Here is a 19,021-nt window from a genome sequence, read left to right on the forward strand (position 1 = left end):
TTCCCAAACCGAAAGAGCGTCCCTTTTTATTGATGCTCAAGAACTCTGAATGACAATTAATCAGCAAAACACAAATGAAAACGCCTAATCTCTACGTATAGTATATGGAAACATACACATTAAATGGATTTAGTCATCCTAACCTAAAGATGAGAACAAATGTTTCTCCAACCTCAAAATAAATTCAGTGCTGGCATTACTGGTTCTGACTTACAGCATTTCATATTTAACAGGGAGAATTACGGACACCCAAGTTCAGTGTAGCCATGAATTGCACATTAAGGTATAAATAGAGTTTTTAAGAAATAAGCTATATAATAAAATAAGTTTACTTTTGAATCGCAGTACAGTTATTTTCTTCAATCAATAAAAATATTCCTTGATTATAAAGCAGCCTTATTTTGCAAATGCATTTCAGGAAAATAGCTCTAGCAATATCTGAAATACCACAATATTTTTAAAAAGGCAGCAAAGCACCGGAATTTAGATTTTAACTAGTATATTGCAAAATAGTTCAACATATTATTCCTAAGCACAAAGCAAGCTCCAGTCTGAAGGAGACTTTTAATTTTATAAAGCAAACTGTTCCGATATTTCTGTGGTAAAGTCTAAATATCGACAATCAAAGATAAAGCTTTATACATACAGGACATAAACTTCAATACATATCCACGACGTAAACATTCTGCATTATTACAGGACTCTATTGTGAAGCTTAGTTTGTTAACATGTGCTCAAAAAGGAAAACGAAAACACGATGCAGTTCTCTAGCTTTCTAACAGACTGAATTCTGCAACAACCGAAAATACAAGAACAGCAATGATAGCAGAGAACACCAGTCTTATGAATAATGAAACAAAAGAATCAAGAAATCATAAACATTTAAATGAATAACTACTACATTCTTCCTAACACATCTTAATTTGCTCTCCTCTCTTAAATATAACTTTTTAAAATGTTTTTCACATCCCAGGAGGAATTGATGGCAAATTCTCCACAAAGATGAAAGTGCATCATGTTTTAAAAGTGCTTCATGTATGGATGTGTGTTTTATAGATATGTCCAATAGGGAAGTTAAGTAAGTACGTGCAAAGAATTCTAATGATGGCTTGAATTCATAAACCTAATCATGGGTTTTTGTAGTTCATCCAAATGCAGCAGTCACCAACATGGAGGAAAAATCGGAGATTACACACTTTGTATAGAGGAAAGAGCATGAGCCACAGGTCAGGAGACCCACAGCCTGTTCTCAGCTCTGTTAACCAACCAGTTGGAGACTCCGGGGAAGAGAAGACCCACTGGAGATTCCACGTCCGTATTTGCCAATGGGCGAGAGGCTGAGCTGGAGCCCCCGAGGCCCATGCAACCCCACAGGTCTACCTGATGTTTAGATGAGGCATTCCGGAAAGGATGAACAATTTTACCAAAAAATATGAAAAATACACTAGTCATATAGCTCCTATTCTCTTATTGTACTTATTAGTACTGAAAGAAAGAAAAACTCCAAAAATACTTGACAGAAAAAGGTCATGTGAACATCATACGTTAACCAAAACTAGTGAAAACCTTCAGAATTATGGCATCTGAAAAATCCACTACTATGCGCAAAAGTGAACAGAGTAAGCAACGGCAGGTGGCCACCTAATGGCACGTTTTCCCCAAGTCTCAGAATGTTCCTGGGTATAAAGCTTTAAAAAAGGCTTATTTTGAAATTATTTTAAGAGGACCATGATTCCCATAGTTCATATTTCTAGCTTTTTAAAGGAGTCTCTCTGAATTGTTATAATAGTTTTTATGAAGATAGCTATACTTTCAAATTTTAAATAACGGCTAAATAAAGCAAACCATTCTCCATGGACTATTTTATACCATATATATATATATATGTACGTATGAGCTCATTTAATATTTTAGAAGTTTAACTCAACAATTCTCATCCACAAGCTTTGACCCATTTATTCCCCGATAGGTTACTCTGCTTGGTCTTACTAGGACGCCGTGGTTTGGCTTACAGGTGAAATAGCGCTTGTCACCCACCGCTCCATCGTTTTTTCCCTTGGCGCTTCGAAGCTCAAGTCCAAGCCAGATCCCTGAAGCGAAGTCCGTGGGGCCCACGTACCTCACGGTGCCCATCTCATTAGAGCTGGTGAGGAGGACCTGGGAGCCCTCGTGCAGCTTCACGGCCCCGTCCCCGCCGCCCGCCGTGGCCGTGCTGCTCCAGCTGCGCCGCAGAGCAGGCTTGGACCTGTTCACGGGGCAGAGGAAGGAAAACCCGTAAGAGTGAAAGCGACAGGATGCAATCAGTCACTCACTCCCACGGCCAGACTCACAGTTCATTCACAAAGGAGGATACTGCATGTTCACAGCTTGGCTTTTTTATTCTAAATAGCAACATTAGAATATACTTTAGTTTAACATTTAAGAAGTTTTTCCTCTTTTGGCTATTTTAATACTACCCTAATCTGGATTTAAGATTTCACTAGCAATTTCTAAATATATATATGCTTTCAGTAAAATAACAATTAGAAAAAAACACTTATACTGTTTAACTGCTGTCAATATTACCAAATAAAGCAAAAAGAAATGAACACTTTATTTTTTTATTAATGTTATGATAGATTACAACCTTGTGAGATTTCAGTTGTACGTTATTGTTAGTCATGTTGTGGGTACACCTCTTCCCCCTTTGTGCCCTCCCCCCACTCCCCCTTTTCCCTGGTAACCACCGATCAGATCTCCTTGTCAATATGTTAACTTCCACCTATGAGTGGAGTCATATAGAGTTCGTCTTTCTCTGACTGGCTTATTTCGCTTAACATAATACCCTCAAGGTCCATCCACGTTGCTGCGAATGGGCCAATTTTGTCTTTTTTTATGGCTGAGTAGTATTCCATTGTGTATATATACCATATCTTCTTTATCCAATCATCAGTTTCTGGGCATGTAGGTTGGTTCCACGTCTTGGCTATTGTAAATAATGCTGCGATGAACATAGGGGTGCAAGGGACTCTTGGGATTTCTGATTTCAGGTAGAAAAGAACACAGTCTTTTGATTGTGGTAAATTAAAATCGCCTTTTGTTCACTTTTTGTTTTTAAAGATTGGCACCTGCACTAACATCTGTTGCCAATCTTATCTTTTTCTTCCTTCTTCTTCTTCTCCCCAAAGCCCCCCACTACATAGTTGTACATTCTAGTTGTAGATCCTTCTGGTTATGCTTGTTCACTTCTTAAATACTTCTTTATATGAAAACAATTTTTAAAAATTGTTAATCTACAACTTTGGAAAATGAATTTATATATATATATGTTCTATGAATGAACTCCAGTTTCACTTAAGGATGTATCGCCTGCCTCCTCGCACTTGCCACCAGCCTGACCTGATACAACCTGAGACTCATCCAAGACCTCAAGCCAGTTCTGCCCCAGAGCCTCCTCCACTGTCACCGGGAAGTAGCTGACCCTGAAACTCTCCCTCGAGAGAAACATTACGAGGATCTTGCTGTCCTGACCTGAGACATCTCGAAATGCTTATCCAGAAACCACCAGCAGTGGAGCCTTCCGCCCTCCATCTGATGTGGAATAAGGCTGCCCCAGCTAGAGAAGCCCAAGGTGACCTGGCCTACATGCCAAACTATACGACCCAGTGGACTTTTTTTTATGGTATGAATTAGGACCGCCCCAGGGAGAGAAGCCCAGGGCATCCTCACCTACATGCCGATCTATATGGCCAGATTCGTATCTAAAGTTATATGACCGCACAATAACCAGACCCCATCTGCACTGAAATCATTTAATGACTTTTTACATCATCTTTTCTTTTCTCCAGTAAAAATAAGTCACGTACCCATGACTTATAAAATTAGCCCTAACCCTCAACTCGGGGCAGCAGCAGGAGCTCTGACTGCCTGTGGGTCCTGTCCCCACGCACCAGCTCTGCCTGCCCATGGGTCCTGTCCCCATGCCAGTGGGAGCAGCAGCAGGAGCTCTGACTGCCCATGGGTCCTGTCCCCATGCGGCAGCAGCAGGAGCTCTGACTGCCTGTGGGTCTTGTCCCCACGCACCAGCTCTGCCTGCCCATGGGTCCTGTCCCCATGCCAGCGGGGGCAGCAGCAGCTGCTCTGCCTGCCCATGGGACCTGTCCCCATGCCAGCGGGGGCAGCAGAAGCGGCGGCAGCAGAAGCTCTGACTGCCCGTGGGTCCTGTCCCCACACACCAGCTCTGCCTGCCCATGGGTCCTGTCCCCATGCTATTCCACACTATTCTCTAAATAAAAGAGCACTACTGCCAGGTCTTGAGAGTCTACGAAATCCTTCTTTCGACCCTTGGCTCACCGACCCGCATCACATCCACGCCGCCTCTCCTCCAGAAGAAGCCCTTCTCCCCGTCCCCACAGCAGAGAAAACGCAGAACCTGTCACCACAGCTGCACGGTACCTGATTGTGAACAGAATCTGGGGCCTGCTTATTTTCTATTTTATTTCACTTTCTATATTTTTTAACACACTATCACACACAGCATCTCATTTCCTCCCCTTAACAACCCTGGAAGAAAGGAAGCACACTCTAATTTTACGGGTAGGAAAACTGAGGCCCACAGACTTATCGTAAGCCACATTTGCCAAGTGATAGAATTCTAATTAGAAAGTATAATGGAAAAAAATTATTTACCACGTCAAATGCACAAATACAATGACAGATTAACAAAGAAAGACCTAATACCCGTAGGAAAAAGTATAAATCTTTACTGAAGAACATACAAATGAAAAATGAAAGAGCTTTGTTTGTGGATAGAAACATATACATGTCGATTCTCCCCAAATTCACCCCTAAAGGATATTTTTTGAAACCTCACAAAATTACTCTGTCATATAAATAATGACAATATCTATCATGTCCTGAGCACTCACTACCCCCAGACACTTCCCACACGCTATCTCACTCCACCTCACCCAAACCAGTGACATAGATATTATCTCCTTCTAATGCAAGAGAAACGTGAGGCTCAAAAAAAGTAAGCCATTCCCTGAGGTCAGAGAGATGGTAAAGAGGAGAAAGCGACTCAGGCCCAAGGCTGTCCGCGTCCGAAGCCCAGGCTCTGATAACCACAATGGGTATCAGTAACTAAGAAAAGGTTGAAAAATAAGCAGCGAGATTTACACTGCCATTATGTTAGATTATAAAGTTACGATAATTAAAACAATGTGGCTCTGGCACAAGAATGTACTTTTAAATGACACAGAAAAGATATCTTAGAAAATACACACAACTATTTCTTACATGATAAAAAGTAAAACTTCAAATCAGCAGGAAAGGAGTGAACATTCAGTTAGGGATGCTGTAAAAACTGATTATTCTGGGGAAAAGAATACAATTCTTACCACTCACTGTATGTTAAAATACATTCCAAATAGATTAAAGAGTTAAATGAATAAATTGAAAAAAAGAAAGAACTAGAAGAAAATAAAGCTGGACATTTATCTAATCTCACACAGACACACACAACACACACAAACAGAGGTGGGGAAGGAGGGAAACATACATAATTTAAAAGTTTAGTATCTACTATTAGTTAAATTATGATATTTTCACTTATTATTATGCCTTAAAAATTTTTTCCATATCACAGCACAGTCTTTATAAAGATTTCAAAAGTCACACTGAGGAAAACTATGAAAGAATATGGGATATATTAAGAGGAAAAGCTTTCAAAGAGTATCTAGAGTATGACTTGTCCAATTTTGCTTAAAAATTCAGATACATGCTTTAGAAAAAAACTGGAAAAGTATCGACCGAAACGTTCATGTGATAACCTCATCCAGGTGATAAAATTACAGGTGATCTTTATCTGCATTTCGTTTTTGTAATTTTTCAAGCTCTGTACAATCAACTTTCATAATTAACAAAAAAATTGTTAAAGAAAGAAACAAGTAATAAATGCATTCAATGTCTAAACCAAAAATTAATGGTTTGGGTAAAGACTTAACATTCTAATAGGAATGATTTGATTCAAGTCATGTCAAAGCTCTAAAAGCCCAGGGGAGTGAGCCATTTAGAATTAGAGGACACCTGAGAGCTGTGTTTCCACATTCAAAAACATTATCTGACCACCTATGAAATGGCAGGCTGGGGGCGAGGTCCTAGGATCTGTGTATAATAACCAGGAAAATACTACAGATCCTGCAAGGAATACTGTGCCCGGTGCAGAAGGAGCACAAAGGAAGAAAGAACCTCGCCTCCCGTCTTGAGGTTACTTGACAGATGAGCAGGCAGAACAGGGAAGCAGACAGGGAGCAAAATGTACAGACGCACGACTCTTTTACTGAACAGCAGAAAGCTTGTCACCCAAACACGACCATGTCTCTTAACCCTAAGATCTCCCAGCACCTACACTCTGTCTTTTGTTCCTTTCAACACTGATCACCAAACATTCTGGTCACATATTCTACAGTAAAAATAAATAATTTTAAAATTGATTATATATCCTCAATAAAAGTATATTTATTCCTTTTCTTAAATAGGTACTAGTCTCAATCTGTAGAAGTACCATAAAGCTTCATTTCTTTTTATTTTTGTAGAAACAAATAGAAGCACTGATGTTTTCTCCTCAGGTCAACAGGTCATCTGCGCACAACCATACCTGCCGTATAATCCTCACGGACCAGACGTTTCCTCCTTCCCTCGTTCCTCTGTATCATGCTCTTCCAGTCACCAACTTCTCAACACTGACTTTGACACCTCTCCCCCTTCAGAATCCTTATATCCTGGTTGTCTCTTCTTAGTTTTCTTCCATTCTACCTAAGAACTCTCCAATATCTTCAATAAACTGGAGCATAAAGTTACTGCCCTTAAACTCAAGCTACTCAAGTGAGGAGACCAATTTCAAAGTTCTCAAAATTGGTGAAGGTTTTGAGGAAGGGGAGGAAAATTGCCACCCGAGCCTGCCAAGCAGCAGCACCAGTGCCTCAGGTCCCACCAGGGTGCTCAGGTGAATTCCAGATCTTCGCGAAGCCTCCCAATAGCTTCCCACCAGATTCTGAGATAAATGGCCTGCCTGCCGCCCAGCGCAGCCTCCAGTCCCAGCGCTCAGGCTCCAATTCCTGGCGGCTTCTCAGCCGCTACTTCCGCAGGGACGTACACTGCCCACTCAGCTAGCCTCTCTCCTCCCCCAGGGCGTTATTCTATAGAGTAAAGAAAGGATTTAAAAAACCTCCTTAACCCAATCAGTCTCGAAGGGCCTCACATTCCTCTAAAAGCAACAAAGTTTCTAAAAGTCTCAGAAAACCACAGGAGACTAAAGCAGGTCTGGGAGAAATAAATATTTATAAAAGAAAAAAAGAATTTCTGTATAAAGTGGTTAAGTTCACGCGCTCCGCTCCGGCGGCCCTGGGTTCGAATCTTGGGCGCGGACATGGCACCGCTCATCAGGCCACGTTGAGGCAGCGTCCCACATCCCACAACTAGAAGGACGTGCAACTAAGATATACAACTGTGTACTGTCGGGGGGGAGGGGGGGCGGGGGGGGCTTTGGAAATAAAGCAGGAAAAAAAAAAAAAGAAACAACAAAAAAATGGCATTTTGAGCAGTATACTCCACAAGAGGAAATGGGAGTATTTTTAAAATAATAATAAGATTACCTTACGCAAATAGGTCTGACATTTCTTTCACGTATTGCTGAAAATACTAACTCAAAGCTGACTAATTAGTCAACAGTTGAAAATCAACTCACCCTATTCAATGATAACACAAAATTTAAATTCCTCAGTACTAAGCCTCTTTGAGAACACATGCAGTACACTACTTTTAGTCACTGGCGACATTTTTAATTGAGTTTGCAAAGGAGGGAGGAAGAACTCTTCTCAATACACTCATCACGCCTTTGCTCCTAAGTGTTAAAATCCCACCAAGCAACGTAAAAGATGCAAAATTCCACTTTTTTTCTTCACAGAATCCTCTCATGTTCATCTCAAAAGGTATTTTTCTAAATCTTCTTAATACTCACTTGGCAAAAGCATTTCTTCTGTTAATCTCTTTTTGGGAAGAAGCAGAAGTTGTACTAAAACTTCTCCTAAAACCTAAATATGAAAGTTAAGGTCAAAAGAGGGAAAATAAATCACAAATTTCAGTCCTTATTAAAACTTATCTGTTATCATTTCTTCTACAGATGTTCTATGATATCAAATGTTTCTTTGGAAATAGAAAGCAAAGAAAATAAGTACATACAGAATATAACAGTAGTTTAGATTTCTTGACAAATTTTTTATCTTATCTTTCTCATCAAACTACACACATATATGAATAAGTTAAGATCGTGACATTATTTTGGAGGTTTTTATTATAAAATTTCCTGAAAACCAAATAACTGAATTATACATTTGTAAAGCTGAATCTTTCTAGTCTCAAATATTATAATCTTGATAAATCATATTGAAAAATAGCTTTAAAAAATCACTAAAGATATCCCATTTATAAAATACTGAACAATAAATTTCAGAGCTTATGGTTGTTGTCATCCCCAAATAACAGTCATTAAAAAAAAAAGACCTCACGAAAGGTAAATTTTTAAAAAGATGTTTTTAAAAAAAGAATGGGATTTCCAGTTCTGGCACTAATGACAGACCTGATGTGCTGAATGAATCTCTTGATTGAAGTGATTATAATTTAAAGCAACTATAATTTTGTTAAAACTACTGTTAAGCTGACACAAAAGGCACAATTTCAAAGAGGCCAAAAACCAAAAAGAGAAACCACGAGAGATAACCAAGCACCAAAGCAATTTGCCATCGTGTACCAGAGGACTGCCATCCTGTACCATAGGACTGCCATCTTGCACCAGAGGACTGCCATCTTGTACCACACGACTGCCATTCTGTACCAGAGGATTGCCATCGTGCACCACACGACTGCCATCTTGCACCAGAGGACTGCCATCTTGTACCACACGACTGCCATTCTGTACCAGAGGATTGCCATCGTGCACCACGGGACTGCCATCTTGTGCCACAGGGCTGCCACTGAACTCCAGGGAACTTGGGCTTCTGCCTCACTGGCCACACAGGAGATGGGCAAGGAAAGAAAGCCTGGGGCCTGTCAAGATGGGGATTCTAACGAAAGACTCCTGGTTAAGTGAGGATCCCAAACAGTTCACCCTCAGGGTAAAGTTAAATGAGAAACAATATGAAACATTGTTCAGGCAAAAACAAAGGAAAGTGGCTTGTGTCAACCTTAATGCTCAGAAGAAGTAGAATTTTCTCCCCTCAAAATTTTTGATCACAAGCCAAATTCACTTTGTCTGTGTAATGTAAAAAAACATTGCAGAGAATGTAAATTAAAGTAGTCCCAAGTTGACAGTGCCTCTAAGTAACTGGCAGAAGTAACTATAATCTTATCTGGAGGCATCAAATCAGGTCTCAAAGAACTCCCATCATCAAATTCTTAGTAAAATGAGCATCTCATGATAGGAAATTACAAGACTCACAAGGAAAGAAGTCACCATAAGTTAGGCTCAACAGAAGCAGATGGCAGAACCAGACTCACAAAGAATTCAGATGTTAAATTATTTCACATAAAAGATAATATTTAAAATGTTTAAAGACATAAAAGATAAACTTGAAAACATGGGGAAAGAATAAAGTGACAAAGTAACAACCAAACAGATTCACAAACAGAAAAAAAGAAATGAAAATTTTATAATTAAAAACTTCTGGGGGCCAATGCCACAGCCAAGTGGTTAAGTTTGCACACTCCGCTTTGGCGCCCCAGGGTTTCGCCAGTTCGGATCCTTGGCGTGGACATGGCACCACTCATTAGGCCACGTTGAGGCAGCATCCCACATGCCACAACTAGAAGGACCCACAACTAAAAAAATATACGACTATATATTGGGGGGATTTGGGGAGAAAAAGCAGGAAAAAAAAAACCTTCTGGATTCAGCAGCAGAATAAACACAGCTGAAGAAAGAATCAGGAAACAGAAAGTAAGATCTGAAGACATCCAGAAGGCAGTCCAGAGACAAAGTTGTGAAAACTATGACAGAGACATGAGAAAGTGTATTGCACCCTCATCAGAGTTTCAGAAGGAGATGACAAAGAGAATGAAGGACAAGTGTACAAACAAGAATTTTAGTGAACTGATCAAAGATACTAATCCCAGATCCAGGAAGACCCATGATGCCAAACAGGATAAACTAAGGGAAGTCTCCACCGAGACACAGCATAGTGAACCCGTACAGCACAAAGGAAATAGAGGAGACCTCAAAAAGCAAGCAAAAAAGGAAAAGTTACCTACTACAGTATGGATGAGACAGACTCACAGATGACTTCTCAAAAAAAATGACAGGAATGACAGAAGACAGAAAACAGCACAATTATATTGCCAGTGTGCAGGGGAGAAAATATCTTTCAAACTAAAATGTTCACCAATTTTTAGTTTGACCCAGTAAAACTATCATTAGAAAAGACAAAAACTGAAAGAGTTTGCTACCAACGGACCTTTTCTAAAAGAACTGAAGAAGATACCTGAGGCAGAAACAAAATGCTCCCAAGTGGAAGTTCTGAGAATTAATGACTAAAGATATTAGTAAATATGTGAGCAAGTTAAATAAATATTGATTATATATAAACTATTATACTAATATGAAAATTGTGGGGAAATAACTGAATAACTCAGTTTTTAAGGATTTTCTATTATTTGGGAAAGGGTAAACATAATGATTAACTTTCAACTTTGCTAAGTTTGTATCTCAATGTACCCAGAGTAATCACCAAAAAGCATATTCATAGAGTATAACTTTTACACAAGTAGAGAATGGAATGGAAAAAAAGAGGTGGCTATGAATATAACCAGAATGAAGTCAAGAGCAAAAAACATGGAAGTATAAAAATGTTGAAAAAATAGAAAACAAATAAAATAGCATAAATAAATCCAAATATATGAGTAATTACAATAAATGCAAACAGGTGAAACCCTCAGGTTAAAACACAAAGATTGTCAGATCATATTTTATTTTAAAAAGTAACACCCAACTATATTCTATTTACAAAATATTCCAAAAACATAAGGACATGGAAAGGTTAAAAGGTAATGGATAGAAAAAGATATATGAGGCAAATAACCAAAAGAAAGCTAATATAGGTAAAAAAAAATTATTACAAAAGCAATACCATTTATATTGACACCAAAAAATGAAATATATGAATAAATCTAACAAAATATGTACAAAATCTATATGAGGAAAACCATAAATCTCTGATGAAAGAAATCAAAGAAGATCCAAAAAAATGGAGAGGTACTTGGTGCTCATGGATAGAAAGACTCAATATTGTGAAAACGTCAGTTCTTCCCAATTTTATCTATACATTCAACGCAATTCCAGTCAAAATCTGAATAAATTATTTTGTGGACATCAACAAACTGATTATAAAAAGTTTATATGGAAAGGCAAAGACCCAGAATAACCAGCACAATGTTGAGGGAGAAGATCAAAGTCAGAGGACTGACACTACCAAACGTGAAGATTTACGACAAAGCCACAGAAATCCTGACAGTGTGGTGTTAGTGAAAGAAAAGACAAACAGATCAATGGAACCGAACAGGGTACCCAGAAACAGACCCACACAAATACAGGCAACTGATCTTTCACAAAAGAGCAAAGGCAATTAATTCACTGGAGAAGAGACAGTCTTTTTAACGAATAGCGCTGGAACAACTAGACATTCACATGCAAAAAAAGAGAATCTAGACACAAACCTTACACATTTCACAAAATTTACCTCAACGAATCATGGATCTAAATGTATAACACAAAATTATAAAACTCCTGGAAGATAACACAGGAAAATATCAGGGTGACCTTGGGTTTGGGGATGACATTTTAGATACAACACCAAAAGCACATCCATGAAAGAAAAAACTGATAACTTGGACTTCATTAAAATTAAAAAGCCTGCTTGGGGCCGGCCCCATGGCCGAGTGGTTAAGTTCACACGCTCCGCTTTGGCGGCCCAGGGTTTCGCCGGTTCAAATCCTGGGCACGGACATGGCACCGCTCATCAGGCCATGCTGAGGCAGCATCCCATATGCCACAACTAGAAGGACTCACAACTGAAAATATACAACTATGTACCAGGGGGCTTTGGGAAGAAAAAGGAAAAATAAAATCTTAAAAAAAAAAAAAAAGTCTGCTCTATGATAGACACTGTTAGGACAGTGAAAAGACAAGCCACAGACTGAGAGAAAATATTTGTAAAATTCATTCTGATAAAAGTCTAGTATCCAAAATATACAAAGAACTCTTAAAACTCAATGACAAGAAAACAACGAACACAATTAAAAAACGGACAACTCACCACAGAAAATGTACAGATGACAAATAAGCATACGCAAAGATCCTCAACATGTATCATGGGCTGAACTGTGTCCCCCTAAATTCATATGTTGAAGGTGACCATACCCCTCGTACTTCAGAATGTCACTGTACTTGGAGATAGGGCCTTTAAAGTGGTAATTAAGTTAGACGGCCAACTACAAGGCAAGGAAAGAGGCCTTAGAAGAAACCAACCCTGCCAACACCTTGATCTTGGACTTCTAAGCCTCCAAGAAAACAAATTCCTCTTGTTTAAGCCACCCGACCTGTGGTACTTCGTTATGCTAGCCCCAGCGAACTAATACACCCTCATACGTCATGAGGGAATTCCAAATTAAAATAACAATGAGATACTACTAACACACCAATTAGAATGGCGAAAATCCACAGACCGTAAAATTAACCTCAACAAATATTTAAGGATTGGTACTATACAAATCATTCTTTCACAGATGGTTATCCATATGGGAAAAAAAAGAAATTAGATCCTTACTATACACTAAATCAGTTCCAGGTGAACTGACAAATACGAAAAGCAAAAATATAAAACTTTTAGAAATCTATATGGGAAAATATCTTCATGGTGTGTTTTGGGAAAAGATTTCTTAAGACAAAACATGCAAAACATAATTGTTTGCTATTTTGACTACTTAAAAATTAAGAACTTCTGCTCATTAATACACCAAAAAAAAAAAAAGGCAAAAGACAAGTCAAAAACTGGGCAAGATATCTGCAACACACAAAACTGAAAAAAATTAGTGTTCAAAAACATAAAGAAACCTACAAATTAATAAAATAAAGACATACCAACCAAAAGAAAAATGGGCAAGAGACTTAACAGGTTCATCATGAAATAGGAAATACATATAACCCATAAACACAAAAACAGGCTTAACCGTATCTGTAATCTGGAAAATGCAAATGAAAACCACAACAAGATACCATTTAAATCAGATTGGCAAAGATTTCTGAATCAAACAAGACTGTGTTGGTGAGGTGAGGAGCAACAGAGCCTCTCACGCCCTGCTCAGGAGAAGGTGCCTGCAGCCAGTCTGGCACTACCCAGGAAGGCTGAAGACACGATACCCTATGCCTGGAAATTCCAGAGTAACTTTGGTAAACGTGCACAATAGCATAGTTTGTAATACTAAAAACCAGGATATGACCCACATATCCATCAAATAAAGAATGAATAATATATTTTAATGGAATACTAAACAACAAAATAGCAAACGACAATCAAAACTAAACATATATTATTGATCTATCTGTATAGGAGTGATAAAGCTATAAAGACAATCAAGGGAAGAATTAAGAAAAAATTCAAGAGGCAGAGGAGCCGGGGGCTCCTCAAGGGTGTCTAGGGTGGAGGTGATCCTCTTCCTCTAGGGGTGGGTCATAGATGTTTGCTTTATGAGGACATGAACTACACAAAACACTTTATACACTCTTTGGTATACATATATACTTTACATTAAAAAATTTCTCAATAAATAAAAGCAAAGGAATAATTATTAGGAACATAAAACTACATAATCTTACCAGGATAAGAATGATTCTGTTTATTGGAAGAAATTTCCGAAAGAGCGTCCATGGAATCTGTCACTCTGTGAATAAAGCAAGGAATGCAGACCTCATTAGAAGCAGCTGGTCTTCAGATTTACGACTGGCTCTCAGCTGAGGTTTTCACACCAATGGTCATTTATTTCACTTATTTGACAAACATTTATTGGACATCTATTATGCACAAGGAATGAACTTTAGCATGGGAGACAGGCAATAATCAAAGGGAAGAAGTCCTCATTATCCAAGGATAATTAGTCCAGAAAAAATCAACTTAAAGTGAATTCACTTAAAATAGGGACCTAACTTCATTTCTTTGGAACTTCATCTTCAAAGATGAAACTAAAAACTGTGAAAATAAATTTATTTTATATATTAAATTTAACAAATGTTAGATTATAATTGTAAAAACATCACATTCTTAAATTGAAAAAAGATATTGCCTGAGTCTGTATATGTGTGCAATTTTTCTGAAAAACTTGTATGCCTAATACAATTCAACATCTCTTACTTTATGTCTAACTCTAAGCACAATCATAAAGGTCACTTTCCTAACAGATTTGTCTTTATTTTTTCATATTCAAATCATTCCTTATTTTTAAAAGCCAATCCTAACAGTCTCATTTCTTTCAATTGTTTACTGACTCAACTCTGCAAAGCCTTCCTTCTGTCACTCACTTCCTCCAGCATACTTTGGTAACATCAAGAAATCCTGCAACTCTCGCAATATTTTCCATTTCATCTTACAATTCATATGCATCATTTTTACATGATCTACAACATAAAGCAATCAATGAGAGACTAATGCACACAAAGAATATGACTTGATGAGGAAGACAGACACTTGAATTAAGTGGTGACGGATAGATGTGAAGAACTTAAGTCTAAAAGTAACCAGTTCACTGTTAATAAGTACTTAATGGCAAGAACTAAGAATAAGAAAATGAATACTATGCTGATACAGACCACTGGGGCAAAAAGCCAGACAGATAGGTAGGTAGGTAGGTAGGCAGATAGGTAGGTAGATAGGCAGATAGATAGATAGATAGATAAAGTAGATAGAGATTAGATCTAGTCAGTGAGTTTTCTTAAAATTTCTCTAAAGAAATATTGGTTGATTTATATGTTAATAGAAGAAAAGACATTAATTAGGTGCAAGTCTGGTGACAGCAGGTGGGTCTAGAAAGTCATCTAAGCAGAGGAAATAACCTGTGCAAAGATTCTGAGACAGAAGGCCCATTTTTAAAAAGGAGAAACGACGAGGCCAGCTTCGATCCGGGAAGGAGTCAGGTGCAAGGTGAGCCTGGCCACTACTGATGCAGACAGCCCTCCAACAGCCCCCAGTTTAAAACCCTTCCTTCCTGAAGATCTGTGGTGTCTTTAAAGAGCTCCAAAGCTGGGTTAAATTAGAAACTCCTCAAAATCAGGGACCATGTCTGTTTTATTTGCTTATAGAATGCCTAGCACAGCACAAAGTGCTAAAGACACTTAATAGTATTTGATGATGATGAATGAGACAATCAGAAGATGACAGGAAGACAGCTGGAAGGAGACGGCAGTTCATTTAGAGAGACAGCCCTGTTTCTTTTAAGAAGAGGGGCTGCTTTTAAATGAAACACCTTAAAGAAGGCCAAATAGAAAGAGGGAAAAAAAATAAAGTAGAAAACATGGGTTCCATAAACAAAGCAAGAAAAAGATGAAACCACATGAAAGAAAGTGCCTCCACAATCTGAAAGAGAAGAAAAGCTGTTACAGCATAAAACACACTGCACAAGATTTGATCAATATTTACTGTGCCTACGAATGCACCACACCGTGTTCTCTGGGTAATCAAACTTGGGAGCAGGGCCCTCACGACTAGCAGACAAATCAAACTGCTCAGAGACTGGAGCAACGTGTCAATGAAGATCCGTCCAAAGCAATACGAGAACCCAGAAGACTGGTGATTCAGCACGGATTTTACTCCCAAATCAATCACTTATAAGATACGAGCCTTGAAGAAAGGCACTGAGCCTCTTTTAACCACTATAGGGTCATGGTTAAGAGCACAACACATCCTGATGCTAGACTACCCGGGTCCAAAAACCCACTTCGGAGCTGTGCACAACTGCACAACTCACTTAACCTCTCTGTGCCTTACTTTCCTCACCTGGGAAATAGGGATAATTATAGCCCCTGACCCTCAGGGCTGCTGCAGAGGACTAAACACACGTAGAGCACTAAAAACAGGGCTGGTCATGTAAGTGTAGTCATTAGCTATTACCTCTTTTTCTTCGTTTATAAAAGGACTGCCAAAAAAAAGCAAGGGCTTAGGAAAAAAACAACAAAATACACCTGGGCCAGGCCAGCTCCATCATTAACTAGCATAGGAGATCAAAATACGCCACCCCAAAACCTGCTGCTCTGGCATAAGGATAATTTTGAGCTGAAGACATCTGAGAATCAAGAAGCAGGGAGAGGCTCTTTCTGAACTCCCCTTATCTGCCTCAAACAGATCCTCCAAAAGAAAGAACTCAATCGTCTGAAATCCGTGCCCAGGAGTTTCATCACACAGAGAAGGAGGGGAGATGAGAAGTTAACACCACACCCAGACAGACATTGTCACAAACTATCACATCTCCCAACCATTTTTCAAGGGCCCAATCATCTTTCCTAAATATCATTTACTTTCCCACGAGGGGCCTTTCTCCTCCTCCCCTTCCCCTATTAATTAAGATGGCCTGTAAACACTCCAGTCTCACCACTCCTTTGCATATTCACTTCTTTCTGTGATGCCCCAGTGCATGTCAAATTAAAATTTAATAAATGCATATGCTTTTTTCCCCTGTTAATCTATCTGTTGTCAGTTTAATTCAAAGACCTCCCCCAACCAAGGACTGAAGCTAAGAGGGTAGAGGGAAAGCTTTCCCCCTACACTAACTATATGACTTTAGCTAAGTTACTTTATCTCTTGCAACTTTTCTTCTCCCACAAGATGAAAATGATCATAATACCTGACACCTCACTGGGTCTGGGGGGCTGTCGAGAGACGCACGGCAAGTGCACTGGACAGAGCCTGCCACTTACGAACAGCTCAATATATGTTTGTAATAGTTACTGTTCTTTTCCAGCACACCTGACCACATACTTAATAGGATCAAATGAAACAACATTTAATTGCAGATATTTTATAAACTACAAAGAATTATATAACATATGCCATGTTATCATAAATAATAGGAAAGAATTATTTCAAGTACATCATAGAAAGAAATGAATACAAAAATTGTGTGTAATTTTTCAATAAGGAAAACAAAGTGAGGAAGAAAACGGATATAAAAACTATTGAATTTGCCAGGAGGCAGTCACACAGTCCAGCTGGGAAGGAACTCAATGAGACTCCCAGGTTGTGACTGTAGATCTCGTCTCTCGGATGTGATTATACCATACATGTTATTTCACATTTCCCAACCGCCAAAAAGCACGCCAAGCAAACTTCTTTCAGCACGTAAGTCATTTCACATGATAGTACCTGGAATTTCATGAGGACTTACTTCTGCTCAACTTTTATTTATTTATTTATTTATTTATTTATTTATTGCCGAGGAAGATTGTCCCTGAGCTAACATCTGTGCCCATCTTCCTCTATTTTGTATGTGGGATGCTGCCACAGCATGGCTTGATGAGTGGTGTGTAGGTCTGTGCCTGGGATCTGAACCCACGAACCCCAGGCAGCCAAAGCAGAGTACGTGAACTTAACCATTACACCACCAGGCCAGCCCCTCAACTTATTTTTTTAAGACCAGAGTAAGCTGATACAAAAGCGTACTATCTTAAGAAGAAACATCCAGGAGGTATATTATATATAAACCCTCGAAGCTTCACTTCTCCAAAGATCTACTGCCTATCTATTTTTGAAAACTAAAGAAATCAGAGGAAAAAGCCATTTTGGTTCCATTAGGTTTGTAGGAGAATGAATGGGGTGCCTGCTGGCAGGAAATTTAACGTAGTTAGGATGTGACTGAAGCAATCAGAGCGCATTTTCCCTTTTGTGTGCATGACAGATTAAGCTTGCTGCTCTCACTGTTCTTAGCCGCAAACGCCACTTCTAATAGCCTACACGTACTCATAGGGTTTGCAAATGAGGAATAAAGGAGGTTTTTAAAATTGCAAATCCTCAGCAAAGCAAATTTAGCTTTCCATGAGCCTCCTCTCTGAAGAAGGTGGTCGGTTAACCCCTTAAAAGAAGACACGAGCTGGAAGCAGTACGTGTCTTTAATATGAAATTAGAGATTCAAACTACAAACCATTGAAATTACAAGATGTTCTTGTGAATAAACATAAATTCCATTTTTCTCACCTTTGCACCCTGGATGGGGGAGCAAATATTCCATATCTTGGAGAACAACTAAAATATTGCACACCTCCAACTGAACCATCATTCTTGCCATGGGGTTTCTCAAGTTCTATTCCATACCAATATCCTAGAACAAAAACATTGGATTTTTAAAGCAGCTGCACTGTATCTAAAATTGTTATGCTATTCTACAAACACATAGTCTAGATGGTTTAACATTTCCACAAATGACCGAAATGATGGAAGAGCACCACGACGATTAAGCTTTCAAATGATAAAATTATAAAATAAAATTCAAAAATTTAAAAATTGAACAGGAAAAACATTTTACAAGCATAATTGCAGAGCTGTACATTAAGGGAGAAAGATAACATACATAAACACAAATTTGGCAAGGATTAGCTATTATGCAAGTAGCGAATGACCAAAATATATCTAAAAGCTCTAACGAATAAAGAACTGCCCTTGCCTCGGTAATATGGTGTGTTTAAATGAGAGAAGTAGAGCATAATATGGAGATGTATAAATCATAACATGAATATGCAATCTTTTATTTTACTCTCCCAATATTAGAACACCACAACAGTTCTTAAATAATTAAAGGATAAAAATAATATGGAAAATATAACTAGACTTCATGGTGACTCTTCTTTTTCTTTTTTTCCCAACCAGAATGAAAAAAAAAATCATTTTTAACCTAAATGAAAAGATTTAGGTTAGCTAATAGGAAGAATTTTCTAAAAGCCTTTTACGTATTTAAA

General features: G+C 38.5%; 1 protein-coding gene across 14 annotated transcripts in view; it reads right to left on the reverse strand.

Moving 5' to 3' along the window:
* Nucleotides 1-19,021, reverse strand: part of CLIP4 (CAP-Gly domain containing linker protein family member 4) — a 74,044-nt gene continuing 55,023 nt past the window's right edge. For 10 of the 14 annotated variants that reach the window (XM_070572941.1, XM_008517367.2, XM_070572945.1 and 7 more), the window contains 4 exons: nt 18,264-18,387; nt 13,904-13,968; nt 8,000-8,072; nt 1-2,245 (listed from right to left, as the gene is read on the reverse strand). In XM_070572941.1, coding sequence (XP_070429042.1) covers nt 1,924-2,245; nt 8,000-8,072; nt 13,904-13,968; nt 18,264-18,387 — 584 coding nt within the window. In that variant the 3' untranslated portion in view covers nt 1-1,923. The remainder of the gene's footprint in view (nt 2,246-7,999; nt 8,073-13,903; nt 13,969-18,263; nt 18,388-19,021) is intronic. The other 4 variants (XM_070572948.1, XM_008517369.2, XM_070572947.1 and 1 more) reach the window with 1 other exon arrangement.

Source organism: Equus przewalskii, chromosome 14 (genome assembly GCF_037783145.1).
Source record: "Equus przewalskii isolate Varuska chromosome 14, EquPr2, whole genome shotgun sequence".
Classification (NCBI taxonomy): Eukaryota; Metazoa; Chordata; class Mammalia; order Perissodactyla; family Equidae; genus Equus; species Equus przewalskii.